Source organism: Anas platyrhynchos, chromosome 10 (assembly GCF_047663525.1).
Source record: "Anas platyrhynchos isolate ZD024472 breed Pekin duck chromosome 10, IASCAAS_PekinDuck_T2T, whole genome shotgun sequence".
Classification (NCBI taxonomy): Eukaryota; Metazoa; Chordata; class Aves; order Anseriformes; family Anatidae; genus Anas; species Anas platyrhynchos.
Window position 1 is genome coordinate 15185888 of NC_092596.1, and position 21019 is coordinate 15206906.

Sequence of the window (21019 nt, forward strand, 5' to 3'; positions counted from 1 at the left end):
TTTGTTTTTTAAAGTAATTGTTTCAGTTTCCTTTGAAACACGGTATTTTGTTCAAAGAGCTCCAGTACAATTCTGGTCAGCGGGCTAATAAATCTGTACTTAAGTGCTTTCCTATCTAAAGCTTCCAAGTAGTAAGACTACTGAAAAAGAACCGCAACTTCACTTCCCATCATTTAGAATTCACTTAAACACTTGTAATATTCCTTGTTGTACAGTTCTCAGTTCAATCATTATGCATTTGCAATGATTCTTTCTAAAAGTAAAATATATATATATATACTGCACTCACTATTCAGTATTGACACCATTTATTTACAGCTGCTTAATCTACATTTCTACAAATAGATAATTTGTAAGAATCTTTATGACTTTAGACCTAGCAGATCATCCAGAAGTTCTTATTAAAATTTAAACAAGAAAACAGATTATTAACATATACAAAACTCAGGTTTTATTAACATACATCACAGTTTCCCTAATTACTAAGTTTAGATAAAATATATTTTAATTTTCCTAACTATATTCTTTTTACTAATAACAAAAGCAAACATTAAGTAAGTTTTGTCATGTGGACAACACAATTACACACATTATACACACATTACACAATTACACACATTATACATGAAAAGATCCAAACAATTATTTAGATAAGAATTCAGTTTTGGAAATGTGTAAGATTTGGACAGGAATGAAACTTAACCAGAAAAGTCAAAACAATACATAATTTATATGTCTGATATTGTCAACCTTTTTTTTTTTGGAGAATTTAGCTATTGCTGTTAAAAGCAATTCTTTTTGACTCTAATGGCAGGCATGGATTATATTAGTAGCAATGGTTTAAACTCATCTATACGGATTTCAAAGGATGTTAACTGCAACTTAGTTAAATATTTCTTAAATTAGATGAAAGAGAAAAGGAAAAAAAATCTACAAAACAAGCTAGACAAAATCAGCAGTAAAAAAATACTTACTTCTGTTGTGGACAATCTTTTGTCCCCATTATCACTTCCAATGCCAGAGTCTGGTCCATGATTTTTATTGGGATAAAAGTCCTCTATGCTGCTTAATAAAACAAAAATTAAAAAAAAAAAAAGGAATGAAAGAAACCAGCTTAACTTTGCTATAGGAAAATAAACATCCATTAAAATATATAGATTCTATATACCCATCTACAGTTGCCAATACAGAATTTTTGCACAACACCAAATGTGTAAAGAACAAATTTTTAACCTACAAGAGTTTAAGAAAGAAAAAGAGTCTCAAAAAAGTTAAAGGAGTAAAGAATAAATATCATACTTTCCACATCTATGCAATTTTAGAATTGTTTTATTTCATTCAGAAGTATTTTTTGGAGAATTTAGCAATTGCTGTTAAAAGCAATTCTTTTAATTCTAATGGCAGGCATGGATTATATTATTAGCAAATATATTCCCTATTAGACAGTCATACAGGTTTAAACCTGCATTAACAGCTATGTAATATTCTGTCCAAATGTATGCTCTCTAAAGACAGAAAGCCATCAACACGAGCAGAGTGTGTTTTTCTAACTGCACACTGAAGCCTGGCTTTTAATCAAGATCATCTGTAAAGTTTAATTAAACAATTCTCACTACTACAAAGGTGATGAACAGTGATAATACTCTTGACCTTGTTCATTTTGCAATACATTTTAGTAGTAGGTCTTAAGCAGCACAGGCTTTCAGGTAGCAGTTGCAGACCACGGTTTCTACAGGCATTTAAAAGCATTCCACAGACACTGTGGACTGATTCCCTAGTGGCATGGTTGCCTGAGACCATGGACTGAATCTGATAGTTCAACATGTTCTGTGTAAGCTTTACTAATAATTTTAATCTTTCCTTTGGCCTTAAGCCCAATGAGTGCCACAAATAGCACACAACATTTTAGGCAAATAGACAAAAAGAATATTGTTTCATATGGTCATTAATGGCAAGTCAACCAAACACAGAAAATACAAGAGCACTCCCATTTAATAAATTACTCAAGAGGTATACAGTACGTATGTCCAAACAAGTATACTGTACTTTTTGACCTCAAGAGCAATCCAATCAAAAAATACTCAGGATTTCACTGATATTTAAGTTACAGCTTCCCTAAATACATATTCAGGAGGCAGACTTTCCATCCAACAGACTATATTCAGAATATTTATGAGAACATAAGTTAATTCTTTTGACATACCTGTTAGGGAAATAATAAATAAAGTCTTCCAATAAATAAATTTAAAACATACCCTTGCCCTGATTTCCAAATCTTAACTGAGTAAAATCAAAATTTTTCACAGTTATTTGGATGAGCCAATTTAGACTCCAGTAAAATGACCTTAAAAAGTAAATACTGTAACTTCTAAAGAATAAGCAAACCATTGAAGTTACATCTATTAAACTGTAATAAATACATTCTTTCTTACACCCCAAGGATTGCTTCATAATAAATGGTAAGAAAAATAATTTTAAAATACCATTGAACTATAACAACAAAAATCCATTACTCACCTGTCTGTGAGTGGCTGGGAAGGGATTCGTTTACCCAGCGACGGAAGATCCAAGGAATCTGGTTTTTTATCTATTCTGAGGCATGCCTGAATGCTGAGGAATTTAAATATATGTACTTTACCCTTTAAGCATATCTGGAAACAAAAAATATTTAATTACATAGCATGTCTCTTGAAAATGCACCCCAAAAATACTTCATACACTGATTAGCTTGTGCCTACAATTTCCCACTAGCAGAAATACAGCTAAAAAATGAAAACCTGGTTGGTATTAACTTAGAACAGCTTCCTCTTTCTTAAGATCCTAATGCAAATTACTAAAGCAGAATGTTTTCGTACTAACCTGTGCTGGTGGTATCTGCATTGGATTGTTATCCAAAACTATTACTTGTAAGTGACGTAACTTTCTGTAACAAATTGGAATTTCTGTGATTTTATTACAAGAAAAATCCAGCTTTACCAAGGGAAGGTCTCCTAACTCTGTATTGGGAAAAAAAAAAAAAAAGGTATCTAATTAACACTTTACCTAATTTATCTACATCAAAAAAAAAAAAAGATGATGAACAGCTTACCATCTGGCAACATATGGAGATTATTTCTTCTTATGTTTAATTCTCTGAGTGACTGCAGTTTTCCTATTTGCTGAGGAAGAACCTGAAGTTCATTACAGCTGACATCCTAGGTAAAAGATAATGAAAAAATTAACTGAACATTTTAAATGAAATTAAACAAAGGAAAACTGCTATCAGAGCTGCTATAAAACAAACTATTTTTAAAAAATAAAAAATCCTTTGCTTTTTCCACAAAGGGAAATACCACCACAGCAGATCTCACTGTTTCTTCATTAGTGATTCACGTTTCAGGAACTCATTTCAAAAGGTTAAAGCAACAAATAACTGGTTTTGAGATTTAAACTATACCCCAGGAAACAGAAGATCTGGGTGTATTTCCCATGTCAGCTACAAACTTCTTGTGTTACTGCAGGCAAATGATTTACATTTTGCTTCTTTCATAAAAATTCTCCTTCCTTAAAACCCTTGAACCAATGCAACTAAAATTTTGCTAAGTGTAATAGCAAGCTCACCAACTTTTTTGGATTCAAGCACTAGAGGGTGACAATGCTACATTAAATGAGCACAGACTACAGCTACTTCTGCCAGTAGTTGAATTTTGGTCCATACGGAATCAACAATCACAGTGATATAAATAAAAACCAGTATCTAACCTTTTCTATTTCTGACTCAATAAAGAGGTGGAATGCCTTTCTTAAAACCATCTTTCTAGCATGTGGCTTGGTTGTCAACTTTTTAAAAATTTATATAAACCTCTTGTTCTGTGTTCTAAAGAGGTATGATACAGGTAATAGAATGAAATTCTCTGGCATGTCCAGAATCTGTCAACAAGCATGCTATTCTTGGTGTGACACTTATGAAAAAATAAGCCAAAAACACCATAACCGTAATTCTGAAAAATATTTGCTTTCTGTAAACAACAGCAGTGAATCCCACCTTGAAGTCCCATAACACTGAAGAAAGCATATAGAATTTCTCAAAGAGAAGAGTATAAGACACTAGAAGTACAGAACAGTACAACAATGATGGAATGGTGTAACTTTTACTAAGAGTATGGAGTAAATAGAGTTGAACTCTCCAGCTAAAATATTCCTGAAGATACAAGAAAAATAAATAAAACCATGATTACTGTAAAGAAAAAAAAAATTAACAGGGATTCAAATGAAGTAATCTGAAAAGCAATTTTATTTATGAACTTAAGATTAAAGTTAACCTAACATGCTGATTTGTGTTTATTCCCATATATTTTGTCTGTAATTTGATATCACTGAATGAAAGACTGAATTAATTTTGAATTCCTGTATTTAAAAATTAGTTATTAGTATATTTCTCACACTGTAAATAAACTCCTTATAGTTCCAGTTTACTTAATATAGTAGTTCATATTTATACTTACCAGCTCCATTAGATCTCTCAACTTTCCTATTTCTTCTGGAATGGAGACCAGCTTATTATTACTGACAACCAGAACTTTAAGTGGAAGATCAAACAGGTATTTTGGCAACGTTGATAAAAGATTTCGACTTGAAAAAAAGAAAAATGAACAAGCAAGGCTAAATTATAATACTCTCTTTAAGCCTGATGGTAAGTCTCAGATGCACATTGTACAACTTTTGTCTTATTTCCAGGAGATATTCTCTACCTTTTTCCCACAATTTCACCTAAATTTAAGCTATAAACTCCATTATAAATTCCTTACCAGACACAGCCTCCGTCACACATGTAGAGTTTAGGTCATCATTTCATTTGAATAAACGAGAATGTACTATAACTGAACTTTCTAATGCTAAAACGTACAGAGAAATATGTTAAAAGAAATAGTAACTACCACTGGCAAATGCAACCATAAACAAGAACAAGCATTACAGGAAATTCTAACTCACAATCTCAAAGCTCTGTGCACTGACATCCCTATTCTGATGCAGAGGTACCGCTCATCTTGCACCTTGTCACAACTACTGTGGCTCAAGATACTAATGACGGACCTGTGTCTGTCTAACTGTTAAAAACAGTACAATGTGATGCTGACAGACTGACTTTACTAACATTTACTGTTAAAAACAGTAAAAAAGTCTGTCAGCATAACATTAAAAACAAAGAAAACTTCCTAAACTCTCCTTAATATCAGCTACTGCAGTATATTGACTGAAATTTTGTAATGTAGTAGGTTCCTTTCCATAAAGGAAGCAACAAGAACTGCTGGCTCTAAAATACCAAGCATATGGCACACAGAGCAATTTGTAACTACCAGAGCACAAATTTGGACAAAAGGGCACTTTATATCATAAAGAAGGAGGATGCCACCTTTCCAATGAGGCGAATTATATAAAGATGAAAAATGAAAAGCATTACTCACCTGATGTTAAGGTAGGTAAGCATTTGTAGATTTTTTATAGATTCCGGAATGGATTTGATGCAGTTATGATACAAATTTAAAGTTTCCAGTGGTGCAAACAACCAGACATCAGGAGGAATTTCAGTAAATCTATTCTTTGAAAGATCTAGAAGCAAAAGGAAAAAAAAAAATCCTTTAAGTCAAAAATTTCATGCAGTAAGATTAAAATACCCACTGTTATTCTTGTCATGGTCCTAAAACTTAAGGTGTAAAGTAAGCGTAAAGTAATTCAGTTTTACCAGATGCTACAGTATATAATTAATTTACCAAAAAGATTTAAAATACTAAAATAGTGTTATTTGATATGCACTTAAACAGAAAACAGAAAAATGACAGGAAATTAAAGATGTATTACCAATAATTAAGAACACCTAAAAGGAAACAAAATACTGTTTGTCCCTCTTCTATTAGCCTAAAAAATTTCAAGTGGAATATGACCTTGAATCCTGGAAATTATCAATTAACTATCAAACCTGTGTCATTAAAGTTCATGTAACTATCTTGAAAGCAAGAGATTTACTTTAGAAAGAACATCTACTTTTTCTGAATGTAACTCTAGTTCCCAAGTTAGGATAGTTCCAAAGGATGTGGTTTCTCAAAAATGCTGAACAGAGTCTTTTAACAAAACAGCAATGCAGATCTCTTGCTATTTCAGGCCTTAGTTCTTAGTTTTTAAGAACTTGCAAAAAATAACTGTTTCTGCTTAGCTCCCATCATATCATCAGAACAGTTTCTTTTGTTCTACTAAACCAAAGAAGTGGATTTGAAAGTGACTGGAAAAGTGGCTAGAAGTCACTGTCAGGTTCAAAGAAGAGAGCTTAACAGCTTGAACCAGCAAACCAACTACCAGTGGCATTTCTCAGGGGTCAACATTAGATTCAGTACTGTTTAGATTGTTTGGAAAGCAAGATGGAATCTGCTCTAAGCACATGAACACCCCCAAGACAACGGGAGAAAAGGGGCAACTCACATGCTGGATGGTTGGGAGGCCAACCAGAGTGACCTCAGCTGGCACACACCTCATCTGGTTTAGTAAAGGCAAATGCAAAGATATGCACCTGTGGCAGAGCAACTCCACACACTAGTGCAGGCTAGTGGATGAAAGGGTAGATTTCCTAAATTAAAACTGAAGCAGCTTGCTGGCACTTTAAACAAGAATGGTTTTACATGGGTTAATAGACTGAAGAAGCAAGGAAAGCTGCTAAGTATAGAATTGCACACAATTTAAGGTGACAACCCCTCTAGAAGTGAGAAAAAGGAATTCTTTGCTTAACCGATTTAGATGGGAAAACATTCAATTGAGGGGTGTTATGTGCAAACCAAAATAAAGACGCTATCAATGATCGCTTATGAATCACAGGGTATTTTGATTCGCTATCTCTACAGAAACAGAAGTGAGAAGTACAACATTACAAAGGTTACATTTGAAAGGGGAACTACAAAAATATGAAGAAGTTAACTCTGTTTAAAAAGAAACAAAGCAGCAGCTAAGTCTTTACTGACTGTACAAAGACCATTTAAAATCAGTATATTAGAAGTTCAGAACAGAAGAGTTTGAGAAAAAAGCTAGTTTGGAGAGGAAGCCATTAGATGTAAGAACGTATCTCACAAGTTTAAATCATGACCAGAAGGAAAAAAAATGCTACTTTTAGATTACATTTAAACTGCAGTAGGGCCGCCAAACAGAATTAACATCGTGTTTGCCTTGTTCTTGCACTTCTCTCTAAGCATTCAATATCAGTTACCACCAGAGGCATGCTGCTAGAACAGATGGAACTTTTATTTGATCCAGTGCAATCATATTTATGTTCAAACTTTGTATTTCAAATTCAGCATGCATCTTGTGCAAAGATTAGCTGAGAAATTTACACTTGAACTACTTCACCTCAGTATTTTATTTAAAATGATGATTCATGTTGTTTTGTTTGCTGTGTCTTTTTCCCCTCCTCAGAGATCCAATATCATATTTAGAAGTGAAATCACAAAGGTAAACACAAAGGTAAAAGAAAAAAATGTGACAAGAGATCTGTTCTACTAACTAGCAATATGTAAAAAGTTTCCTGTCTATTTTTTTTGGTAATGCTTTAGTATGGTCTAAGAAAAAAAAAAAACATACCACACCCACAAACTACAAAGCACAACACACAACAGAAACTTTAAGTAATTAGTCAATGTAAAAGTCAGAAGTCAATGTATAAAATTAAAATCATACATGCAAGACCTGATCCTAGAGATATACTTTTAGTTGATCTAAACATGGCTTGGAGATCAACAACACATGGAATATGGGTACAATTTATTACTGATCTGTCAGATGCAATATGATTCTGGAAGGGAAAAACACACTGCAGAAACACCTGCATGTGGTGATTCCCAGAGATCAAAATTTTTTCCACAAAACTGTCATCTTCCAATCCAAATACTGTCATGCTAGCATTTACATCAAACAATAACAGCATTAGAAAGTGTAATTACATTTCACATAGTGATTATTAATTTACTTGACTAAAGAAAATACAGGCATGCAAGTGTTACAACTTCATGTAACACTCCATACTTCAAATTAGTATTTGAAACTGGAAGGTTATTAACCATTCGTTGTTTTTTTGTTTGCTCTTTAGAGGTAGGGAGAACGACTTTAAGACAGAAGACTCTCTCTGACTATTAGCAGAGCTACAACATTTTTCTTCCTATTTTTATAACTTTAAAAACAGTATGGCAAGTTAGTCTTATCTTCCTGAATTCTGTTTGATGTTGTGAGACAATGCATGTTACACAATTTCACTACCATGTCAGAAAAAAAAAGGTTAAAAAGAAAAAACATGCTGATAGAAAACAAATTTTAAATGAGTGTTTGTAATGAAATAATAGCATACAAATCAAGACTAGTAGATATTTAAGGATTCTAAACCAACTCAAAATAGGGGTACCATAGTTCACTGGCTAGGGAGAAATCTTCCTGTACTCAATAGTTCTGTTTGTGCTACTGAAACTCTAGCTCCTGAATCCTCAATACCACCACTCAGTTTCTAGCCTATGACAGAATTACAATTTGTGTAATTGTTTCAAATCATGTAGAGCTCCCCCCCCCCAATTCCAAGTTCAAGACCTCTTATTATATACACTACTCCAATGCTGTAAATTAGCTTATCACCATGAGATTTGGTTGAGTTTAAGTCACCAATACTCTGTCATCCTGTCATTCCCATCACAACTGTATTTGTACTGAATAGGACTTATGACACAGTTTATTCAGTAACCTTAGTCCATATCCCTGTTTTCACGTCTCTTTTGAGATATCAGACCTGAAAATGTTCCAAGTCTGTGCCTCTCCTGTTCAGGTACGTTTGTAATACCACAAAAGCCATATTTCCACATTATCTTTAGTCTTGCCGTCTTCTTTACTGGGAATAATTAAATGCAGATGCTCAGAAATGTTATTAAAAAGAACCACTGATGAGCTAACATTAAACTCAAATTATCTGCATCTGAAAATATCATCCTTCATTTTAATACTCTGCCAGCACCAAGCTGACAAGACCTCAAAGCCCTAAGAGCTTACAAGCATTAGAAGAAAACAGTTTAGAACACCAACACACTTGTAATACATTTTTTTGCTTGCTCATTTTAGTGATCCTGTTTTGAGAAGTGAAAGGGTAACAAAACCCATGGAAATAGTACATATACCGGTTGTTTACTAGTAAACCAGAGCTGTCAGTTTTTGTTGTGACATTCCAGTACTAAATAACTACATCTAAGCATATATCATTCGTCTTCAACGTTATCACTAAGAATACTCATTTTCTATCTTGCTTTAATCCTCCAGGATTAGGGAAAAATGGATTAATGAGTCAGCAGATATTCAAAGGTAAGATTTGAATTTACTGACCTTAAACCAAAGTCTTTTAAGCTCAATAGTGAAGTCACAAATAAGAAAAGTCACATACACAAACACACAAAAAAAAAAGGAAGAAAAATATATGTTTCACGCTTTAGTAGAATCTCAAGACTCCTTGTCCAGTTTGGTGAGAAACTAAGAAAATAAAAGATCTGATTTTCACTACTAACCAAAGAAATGGCACTTAGCAGGAACAAACCAATTTAATCAAGTAAGAATGTTTTCTTCAGCTGGACTGAAATAAACATAGGCTTCCAGGATAATCCAGAAAACACATTTCACAAAGACAGAAATATCACCAGAGATGCTCAAAACTCAACTGGACAAGACCCTGAGCAACCTGACCTAACTGGACTTGTTCTAAGCACGTGACTCTTCTTGATGACCATGAAAAGCTCTTTAAACATATTTAAATATCAGATTTAAAATGGTTGATTGTTTGTATTATACAACTGTAACAATCTTAGCACTGTTTGAGTATTTAAAATGTCAGTTTTCCTCTTTACTATCATAATGAAACAAAGATGCATCTAAAAAAACACGTGCCTAAATATAGACCTGCCTCCTATAGAGGAACCTAATAATTGTACCAATCAAGAATTTTGATTGCAGCATTAATCTAAAAACAGCCTTTACTTGAAGCTTTCAAAAATGGCGCTAAATGGTGGGGGTGGGTGTTAAGTCTGCCTTAAAAAATTAGTATCCTGTGTCCTGTTTGACAAAATTAAAGTGAACACTCCTCTAACTGTGTTTTAAGTACTGTGCTCCTACGCCATTAGCTAGTACAGGCATGATGGAAAACAAAAGAAAAAATAGTCAGAAACTGAAAGCTAGACCTGGTGGGAGAAAGAGAAGAGAGACTACTAAAGAGTATTTTTCTCAAGGATTCTGATGAGAAGTCCTTTGCATAAGCTACCTAGCACTTTCCAGTTAAATGTAAACAATGTACAAAACAAGGTTTCTGAAAAGTACTGATTCCTCCTTATTTTCAGGAACCTTAAAAGAAATGAGCTCTTAATCTTGCCAAACTTAGACCAAAAGGCAGGCTCTCTAGCATTCTCCTCAAACACTATACAGCACACTCGCATGTTGAGAGTTCTTAACACTAAGGCACAACTACAGTTGTTAAACATAGAAACATTTTATAATTTCCATTTGAAAAATCAAAAAAACAGAACCCTGGATATTTACGTAACTAAGATCAGAACTCTCAACTTAGGTTGCAAAATTAATTGCAGAACAATTAAATATGCCAGAATTTAGAATGACTGCATACATGTATAAACAACTACTTCAGCTGCAAAACAATTTTATTTTTTTAAAAGAATTTACTGGCAAAAAATGCTCAAGAATTACAGGAAAATCATTTTTGCACATAACTTTATGCATTTCACATCCAAATGAAACATTTGCTCTCCTAAATTAAGAGCTACTGTAAAGGACTATACTTAAACTGAACATCTATCAACTCTTATGCACAATAAAGAAACTCTTACGTACCTGCTAGATACTGTATCTCTCGGGAAATTAAAACTTATCAGCATACTTTCCGTGCCACACGCAAATTTAAATACATTTAGAATCTACTGTTAAAAGTGTATGTAATAACATTTAAATTGATTTTTTCCAGGTGTGTATACTCTGAAGTCAAATAGAAGCATAGCCTGTCTTCATCTAATCTTTGTGGTTGCTACATATTTTAACTGACATACTAAAATGATAAAGATTTGACAAAAAAATCAGAAGTGGCTCAATCCCAGCGAGCATTTTGTATGAAGTCACAAACACCAGGAGTCACACTCTGCAGCACAATCTTCCCACAAATGGGAAGCAGTGGCACAATTGTTGTGTTTTTTTTTTAAAGCAGCCGACACACGGGTACCAGTCGTTATGAAGTCAAGCCTGAGTATTTAACTCTGAGGTTGACTTTTTTATTTTCAAAAAAAATAGGCTCTTGAAGATTATTTTATATATATGTATATATTTAATGTCATCTAAACGATCTGCCAAATGATTTTTCATATGACATCACCATAATTGAAATTTAATTCCAAAACACCTGCAATATTAACTTTAAAACCTGTATCTAGAAAAGCTCCCTCATAACCAATTAAACTTTAAAGGCCATTCTAGCTTTCCAATGCAAGCCTTTCTAATCTCAGCATGGAATGAATGTGCAGGAATAGCAAATCACTTTGTTTCTATAGGAGCAGAAGACCATTTAAAGAAATAAAGTTTTTTAAGTACCTGCTCAGAAGGATCTACTTTACAAATCATATATTTGGAAATTTCACACTTAAATAAACTTACATTACTTGCCATTTCATCTTCACTTTGTGATTAATATTGCAGTAGCTTCACACACACTGCATTTTCAGCTGAATTACTTATACAGCTAGTTCTGCTTCTCTGTGTCCAGTCTTGTTTCTATTTGTCTTAGGCATGATTTTGTGATGATTTCACTTTCATGTCCTTCTCTAGCCTCAATATGTTGAATTACATCTAGTCAATCAAGGGAAACCAGTTGATGTGATCTTTTTGGATATCAGCAAAGCTTTCGACACAGTTTCCCATAGGACCCTACTGGACAAAATGTCCAGCACACAGCTAGACAAAAACATCATACAATGGGTGAGCAATGGGCTGATGGGCAGCGCTTAAAGGGTTGTGGTAAATGGGGCCACATCAGGCTGGCAGCCAGTCACCAGTGGGGTTCCCCAACGCTCCACTTTAGGGCCAGTCCTCTTCAATGGTTTTTATATATGAATTGGATATAGGATTAGAAGATGTTCTCAGCAAATTTGCTGATGATACTAAACTTAGAGGAGTTGTTGGCTCTGTTGAGGGTGGAAAGGCCTTGCAGAGAGATGTGGACAGATTGGAGAGCTGGGCAATCACCAACCCCATGAAGTTTAACAAGAGCAAGTGCCGGGTCCTGCACCTGGGATGAGGTAACCCTGGCTATACCTACAGACTAGGCAACAAGACGCTGGACAGCAGCCCTGCACAGAGTGATCTTGGGGTTGTGGTTGATAGCAAGCTGAATATGAGCCAGCAGTGTGCCCTGGCAGCCAGGAAGGCCAACCGTATCCTGGGGTGCATCAAGCGCAGCATTGCTAATCGGTCACGGGAGGTGATTGTCCCACCCTGCGCTGGTGTGGCCTCACCTTGAATACTGTGTGCAGTTCTGGACACCACAGTACAAAGAGGATGTGAAACTGTTGGAAAGTGTCCAGAGGAGGACTACTAAGATGGTGAAGGGCCTAGAGGGGAAGATGTATGAGGAACAACTGAGGTCACTTGGCCTGTTCAGTCTGGAAAAGAGAAGGCTAAGAGGAAACCTCACTGGGGTCTACAGCTTCCTCACAAGGGGGAGTGGAGGGGTAGGTGCTGATCTATTCTTTTGTGACAAGCAATAGGACCCGAGGGAATGGTGTCAAGCTGCAGTAGGGGAGGTTCAGGCTAGATATCAGGAAGAGGTTCTCCACTGAGAGGGTTGTTGTGCACCAGAACAGGCTTCCCAGGGACACAGTGACAGCACCAAGCCTGTCAGAGTTTAAGAAAGATTTGGACTGTGCTCTTAGTCATATGGTCTGAATTTCTGGGTAGACCTGTGTGGTGCCAGCAGCTGGACTTGATGATCCTCATGGGTCCCTTCAAACTCAAGATATTTTATGATTCTAACTTATAAGTGAATATGCTGAAGTTGTAAAGCTGACAATGATGCAGCCTTATTACTCTATTCTTATTCTTTTCCTTTTTTTTTTTTTTTTTTTTTAAATGATAACTCAAGCCGAGGGCACAAAACAATGCTAAGAGCAGAGAATGGAGTTTTCCTTCCAAACACTTTTCTTGACTGCATGCAGTTCCTGGCTTATCTCAAAAAATATAGGGTACAACTAAGGATGTAGGTACACGTGAGAGAATTTTTCAGTATAAGAGGAGATTATGCAGAGTAGATTTCATCAGCCTGGAATAGAAAACTGAGGGCACAAAATCCATTTGCATCATTTTCAAGAGAAACATTGGGCTGCAAATAAAGTTACCAATTAACAGGTTAAAAAATATTATTTCAATAAAGAATACCGGAGTAGATAGACCTTTGGTATACATACAGTTCAATTTATATAGTAGAGAAATGTTTTTCCTATATAGAACAGTTAAGGATCACAGACTGCACATAAATTGAGATCAGTACCTATTTTCAAGTATCTACTAGGTCAAAGATTAGAAAAGAGAAAGAGAACCCTTCACAATTCAAACGACAGTAGTTTGACAGTAAGGAGAATAATAAGCAGAAGATTTTGAAACTGAAAGGAGAAAGAGTACGTTTTAGCCTTTACACAGTCACAAAATTGCAACATGCATAGGTGAGAGACTTAGGACTTCTGAGCACATTCACAGAAGTACAAGAGGAAGCCACGAGTATGTCCACTATTAGCAGCTAGACACAAATGAAAAAAGTAATTACCATGGCCAGTTTAACAGCTCTGGTACACATTCAACCATTTAATCCTTTTTCTAACACATGCACCGTCTCTTAATATACTAAAAAGTGAAGCACAAGGTACTGGACTGTGGTAACATGACCATGTTTCTCCTGACAAAACACTACCAACAATTTTAGCTCAGGGCTGCTCCACGTTAGGTAGGAGCTAGCAACCTTGTCACGTTGCTTCTCTATTTTACATTCCTCCGCTTGTGCTTCTTCTTTGAGCTGTTTAAAAGAAAGAAAAACACTCCCAAAACGATGGGTTGCTATAAGCAGCTTTTTTTTTTTTTTTGAATTGGATGTTTGGCAGTGTGCAGAATAGCTTTTAATTTTGTGAAAAAGACAGTAAAAAGAGATAGGAAGTAATGTTTGGGTTCTACATCCAACAATTCAAGAGCTAGAAAATATCTGCTCTATGGTTATCCACATCACTAATTTTAGTTACACAGCCTGTGCAGTGAAAGCGACACAGGAAGAAACCGCACATGACCGCATAATTAAAGATACTCAAAAAGCACAGAGGAAAGGCTGTTCAGGCAACGAGAAACCGTCCTTTACAGATTCATCATTCCTGGCTTGTCAAACAGCACTACTAAAGAATATCCTAATATCCTTTCTAAAACATATATATTCTTATTACATTAGGGCCTTAACCAAAAGGGCATCCCCTCAGATTGAACCACAGCTCTTCCATGTGAAATACATTTTTCTGTATCCGGAACAGATCAATGGTTTTCTACCACAGTTGACTTCTGCTGGGGAGGAAGAATCGAGATCTAGTACGTTGGCTCTGAAATCAAAGTAGCCTTCCAGCCTTTAATATAAGTTCTTGTCCACTACATATTGGGAACACCTGCTAAAACAAAATGATAAAGTGACAAACTTAAGTAGACACTTGTTTTAACAAACAGATGGACAGGGATTTGCTCATTGTGTAAGTTACATCTGCTGGCTAGCAGGCTATGAACAGGCCTGTGATGCAGAGTTCCTTTAAGCCATGTACTACTCATCTTTGTTGAGAAGTTATACATTGGCTCACCAGTCAAACAGAACCCTTCAAGCACTTGGGAACATATCAGAAATAATCATGTCTGCCCAAGCAAGAAAGGCCATAGTTCTGTAATAAAAAAAATCCCAGGTCCATTCGAAGAATGGCAAAAGCTGTTGGACAAGACCATGGACAGCCACAGAAAACCAGGAATTTGGAAGCCTCTCCACATTGTCAATGAGAATGCATTAAGTGTCAGCCTTGCCAGGAAAATCAGTATACGCTTTTGAGTCAGCTCCAAGAAATCTTCACAAGTCACATGAGAAGACACTTCTCACAAACAACAACAAAATCTAAGAAAATCTAAGAAAAAGAAAAGACACTGCTGTGTCACTTTCAGCTTTTGCATCTTCTGAGCATGAGCACCACTCCAGAAAGCTTCCTATAACCTGTTTGTTTCCATTCAAACGTGAAGAGGTCATGAAACATGAAGAAGTCATTACTGAAGAACTACATGTCTCAAGACGTTTGCGTTCTACAATGTAATCTAGACTTATGATATACATCATATGTGTTTCTTCAATTGAAAATTGAATTTGCTGTTCCTATTCAATCACTTGCTGTCACCTGAGTCAAGGTTGGTACCACCAACAAAAATAACTTTTCACTACATACATCATATTTTTGGCCCTTGTAAGGTAAAAAACAGTCATGCCCTTAGTATATGCAATGGCATCATAAAGAAGCATGATTCCCCTTACACCATACCCCCAGAACACCCATGGAGGAATCACAATGTGGGAACTTGGCCCATGGTAGTGAAATTGTTATTAACCATGACAGGAGGGCTCATTCTCAAGTCAGACTTGAAATATACTGGTGTTACTCCTCAGCTACATGAAAAGGCAGCAGGTGGTAACAAAGAAGAAATTTCAGGTTAATATAACAGGCAATCACTCAACTACTCATAATTGCTTGGAGGTTCCCTTAAAATTAAAAATGGGGACTCAAGTTTCTTGTGACAAAGCCACAAGTAAGCCTGATGGCACCAGTATATTCATACAGAGCAAATTTTTTTTTTCTGTCAGTCCAATACCTTGGACTGCTAACTGCTCACAAAAAAAGTAAGGAAATTTCTGAAGCCATTGGTTGACTTGAGTCAGGATGGCCATACAGCACAGGAACCTAACTACAAGAAGAAACAGAACAGAAAATACATCTCTTCAGCTAAGCAGACAGTGATTACATTGATGTGATTACTCAATTACTTAACTGCCAGGGGCTTAATGTTGTTCACACAGCAAGAAGCAAAATTACACACGTTAATAAAGTGATTGGAATATTCATACACCTCTTGATATCTTGCAACTGATTTCCCCCCCCCCCCCAGAAGTTCATTTAACAGCTGCACAAGACTTGTTTGAACAGCCAGATGAAAAATTCTAGCAAACCAGAAAATAGAAGTATTTTTTGCCAAAGAGCTGCAATGCAAATTCACAGTTAACAAAAGATATGACAAACATAAGGTCAGAGCTAACCAGACAGATACTGTTTCTATGCTTTTAGTTCAGCAGTTAGCTTTGTCACATAAATTACGATGCCAAAAATGTATTATATTATTTGCCAATTATGTACTGGTAAACCATTACATAAGTTAGATACAAAATATGGCCAAGCCTAAAAAAAAAAAAAAAAAAAAACACCTCCAATCCAAGGGTATTTTTGATGATAACAGCAGTTGTGCTTTAAGAAGCATGCGTGTGTGTATACATATAAAACTGCAGTGTTTTTACTTCAGCAACAGGAGGTTATTTCTAGGGTTGATTTTACTGATGTTAAAGCAGAATATTCTGGATTTACAGTGACACTGCAGAACCTACTGCATTCAGGCTTGTGATATGGAAAAGAAACTGTATCTAGGTTTGTATGTGGGAGATATTATATACTTTTTTTTTTTTTAGTGTTTGCTTCAAGTATCACAGAACTGAATTTCAGAGAGTCACCAACTTAGAACTGAAAGTGAAACACAGCAAATCTTTTTGACCCAAGGTCCCTATCCCCCCTGTTTCAGCATATATCCATAACCTTATTCATGGGTATATTGTGGCACGAAACAGCAATAACTGTGAAAAATGCCAATAAACAAATGCCTACAAGACAGTAGTTGATCCTACATCAAAAGCTCTATGCCATACTGACACTGTAAATGATGCCATAGATTCACCAGCAGAATACCATTTACCCACTCATCAAAAAAAAAAAAAAAAAAGTCCACAGATAACGTCAAAATAAGGACTACAAATCTTTTGTTTACAAGCAAGTTTTTGCAAGGCCTCTAAAATTCATATTCCATTTAATTAATTCATAAGTACTATAATAAATCATCATTATGAGAAGGTTTTTGCATAGGCACACATCAAGTATTTAAATAAGTGCTTACAGAACAACATGCACTATGGCTATTTTTGTCAGAGGCTGCCTTTAAACATTTTCACACAACATCTTTCATGATGAAGGTCGAATCCTGATGGTGGTGACTGGGCTCTACTACATTCGAAAAGATAAAGATAATAGCACTGCAGACAGCTTTTACTCAAATGTGATGGAATTCAAAACAAAGCTAAAAATTAAACACAGTTACAATTTGAATTAATAAGAAGCAAACAAAAATGGATCCTTGATGCACCTGCTTCAGGTTACATAAAAATTCCTTTTAATAATATTCCCTATATACAACATCTGATTTTAAAGCTTTAACTATTGAATATTTATACAGTGAATCGGTCTACTATGGTGCTGCATAATTTTTTATGCTATTACACGGAAACAGGTTCCATGAAATAACGATTGTTTTTAATTTAATGTGATTCTTCCATTATGACATAACACACTTTTACCTATCCCTATTCTGCACTGCACGTAGGGATGCATCACACGTGCCAGAGGGGGGAAAAAAAAGAAGAAAAAAAAGAAAAAACACTAATATCCTACAAGCCATTAGCAGGCTTGGTACAGGATACAGGAATTGGATTTTATAAATCAGTCCTTCACAAATTGTACACCCTACGCAACCTAATATATCGCAGGAGAACAAGTCCATCGCTATTTAACTCTGCACAAACTGCAGCCCACAACAAAGACCAACAGAACGAGTATTTGGTAGAGCAGCACTGTCAGAGATGGGTAAGGTGCCACAATAGGCAGTCTCGTATCCAAAACAATACCCCAGCTATTCGTAACCTATGGGGAAAGAGAACCCACAAAACAAACAAAATCACGCAAGGAACTGATCCGCCTCGACAACGCTCGGGAAAGCCACCGCTGCTTCTGAACAAAAGATGCCAGACCTCTCATTAACATTTTGCTCTAGCACGTTAACTCCGCGCGATGCCTTTCCAGCAGCGCTTGAATCCAGCCAAAACCTGACAAAACCTCTGCGAAAAAAAAAAAAAAAAAAAAAAAACAAAAAAAACCCGCAAGATCTGCTTCTCCAGCGGCTCGCAGGGAAACCTCTCCGAGCTCAGCTCCCCTCAGCGCCCTGCCTGCAGGCCGGGCACGGGGCTCCCAGCGCGGATCGCGGCCCCCCCCCCGCCGCCCCCACCCCTCGCAGGCCGCTCCCCGCCGCCACCACGGGGCCGGCCCCGCCGCCCCCCCCTTGCCCCCCAGCCCCACACCTGCTTGCGTGGTGTCGCTGAGGTCGTAGCCGCTGCCGGGGAAGTCGCGGAGCTTCCTCCCGCTGAGGCAGAGGATGCCCGAGCTGCCCGCCTCCTCCAGGGCCCGGTCCAGGCTGCGCACCGTGTGCGGCTGCGGCAGGGTGGCCGCGCCCCAGTGCGGCCCGGCCGAGAAGGAGAGCGTGAGGTGAGCGGGGATCCCCAGCCCCCCCGGGCCGTTGCCGTTGCCATTCCCGTTGCCGTTGCCGCCGCCGCCGCCCCCCTGCCCGGCCGCCATCTTCGCGCGGCGCAGCCCAGCCCCACAATAACAACAGCGGGGCCGCCCGCCGCCGCCACGCCACTGCGCAGGCGCCAACGGGCCCGCAGGGGGCAGAAGGAAAGGAGGGAGGGGGGGGGGGCCGCGAGAGAGGGAGATGGGGGGGGGCGGCTGGAGAGGGGGGCGTGGCCTCGCCGCGCTCTTCGTCCGTCCTCGCCAATCCGCGGCGGCGAGGAGGGAGGGGCGTGGCTCCCCGGGGCGGTGCTGGCCAATGAGGGGCCGAGGGGGCGGGGCGAGTGGCGGCGGCGGCGGCAGCACGCGGGGTGTGGGGGGGGCTCCGGGGGCCGCCGCCCGCGGGGCTGCGGCGGGGCCGGGTCGGGAGGGCGCCGGGTCTCCGGGTCGGCCCCGGGGCGGGGGCTGCGCCGTGTCCTGGGTCGGGCCGGCTGCTTGCGGTACCGGGAGCCGTTTGGCGCCGGTCGTGGCTGTGGCACCGGCGGTCACCGATGGCGCCCTCCGGTTAAAGGGGCGTCCCGGCCGGGCCGAGCATCTGCGGGGGAAGCCGGCAAGGAGCCGCGGCTGGCCGTGACCGCACGTCTGCCGGAGTGGCGTGGAAAAAAAATGCAGAAAAAATAAAATAAAATAAAATAAAATAAAATAAAATAAAATAAAATAAAATAAAATAAAATAAAATAAAATAAAATAAAGCAAAATAAAATAAAACAAAATAAAACAAAATAAAATAAAAACAAGTGAGGAATTGGCGTGTCAGAACAAAGGGGAGCGGGTCGTGGCCCCCGCGGGGTTTAGGGAGCGCTTCTGCGAGCCTCCCGCGCCTGCCTCAAAATGGGGAAGCCGAGCAGAAAGCATTCAGGCTTCCCTAAACGAGCTGGCCGCCGTGTCCTGGGCCCTGCTACGTTAATGAGGTGCTGCCTGACTGCTGGAACACTCTGGGAGATTAATTAGCTGCGTTACCATGTGATCTGCACTCGTTAGGTGCTGCATATTTATCTGTCAGAAATTACTCTAGAGTCATCATTAAGAAACGGTAAAGAAAGGCTCAGAGACCCGCATTTTAATGCATTTGCTATGGGCTTGATAAGCAGAATCAGCTTTTATGCTTTGATCCTCCTGCCGGTCCTTAAATGGATTTTTTTTCGTGCATGCATGCATCATGACTAATTTGGGGATCTGAGGGAAATTCCTCTTATAAGCAGGATGGAAGAGACTATAGCCTTCAGTCAGCAATATGTCAATGAGAGACAGCTGAGCCATTATTAGTCAAAAGAGGAACAGCCCTGTAATATTCCGTGGGCGATATCTGGCCCAAATTCAAATGAACTGAATTAGCCAGGATCAGGAAGAAGGTACTGAAGAGCGAAGGATTTAATTCTTTGGTGCAGGATTGTACGGGCTCTGGGATCCCTGTGTCACTGTAAATAGATTGGTTTTCCAGCAAAAGAGGCCACTGTGCAAAATTAATGTGTGGCGGGGGAAGGGTTCCCATTGTCACCTGTAAATATTGTGGCTGGCTGCTTCCTTCAGCTTTTGTGGAGCATGTTGATGCTTTTGTGGAGCGTGGGACTAAATCTTACAGCTGAGTATCATCTATCTATGAGTCTGCCTGCGATGAGCCTCTGCTCTTGTCCTGAAAAAGCAAATCATTCCCTGGGTTCACAGCAGGAAAGTTAGACAAACCTGTAGAAACACTGCGGACTGCTGTCTTCGGCCGGATTTCCAACCGGAGAGGGTGGAGGTTGACAAACCCTGTGGCTGATGGTGGGCCAAGTGTGTTTGATGGTTTTGCCTGCAGACGTGGAGCAGGAGGTGCAGTGGCTCTGCTCTGCAGTTGGCAGGAGTGAATCGGAGCATCAGCCAGGAGCCAGCCCCAGCAACTGAATGTTAGAAATAGCTGCTCTGAGTTTGCAAAGCTGATGGTTTGGCACAGGGCCAGCTCAGATTTGCCATTCTGCTGTCCTCCCTTTTAGCCACATCACACAGCTGCCTGCTATTTAAAGCCAAACTGATCTCTGCAACGTCAGGAAGAGGAAAGGGGATGGCTCATTTTGAAGAAATGGGTCTGACAAATCGTCAGAGAACTCGAGTCACTATTTAGTTATGCTGGAGTTCTCGCGTATGAGGGACCTTTTTATCTTTAACACAGTATTCACTGTGTCTGCAGGTGTTCCTACTCAGAAGCACACCAAACTCACTGAGCTTCTTCAGGCACTTGC

General features: G+C 38.5%; 1 protein-coding gene across 5 annotated transcripts in view; it reads right to left on the reverse strand.

The window, feature by feature from the left end:
* The window catches only part of LRCH2 (leucine rich repeats and calponin homology domain containing 2), a 43749-nt gene extending 24842 nt beyond the window's left edge, over nt 1-18907 (reverse strand). The window contains exons 1-7 of one of the 5 annotated variants that reach the window (XR_011811631.1): nt 18536-18907; nt 5445-5589; nt 4485-4611; nt 3089-3194; nt 2860-2996; nt 2518-2651; nt 975-1065 (exon numbers count right to left, since the gene is read on the reverse strand). Coding sequence is in view for 4 of the 5 variants with exons in the window: in XM_027464934.3 (XP_027320735.1) it covers nt 975-1065; nt 2518-2651; nt 2860-2996; nt 3089-3194; nt 4485-4611; nt 5445-5589; nt 18536-18809 (1014 nt within the window). In the remaining variant the exon portion in view is untranslated. The remainder of the gene's footprint in view (nt 1-974; nt 1066-2517; nt 2652-2859; nt 2997-3088; nt 3195-4484; nt 4612-5444; nt 5590-18535) is intronic. The other 4 variants (XM_027464934.3, XM_027464935.3, XM_027464937.3 and 1 more) reach the window with 4 other exon arrangements.
* Between the last annotated feature and the right edge of the window lie 2112 nt (nt 18908-21019).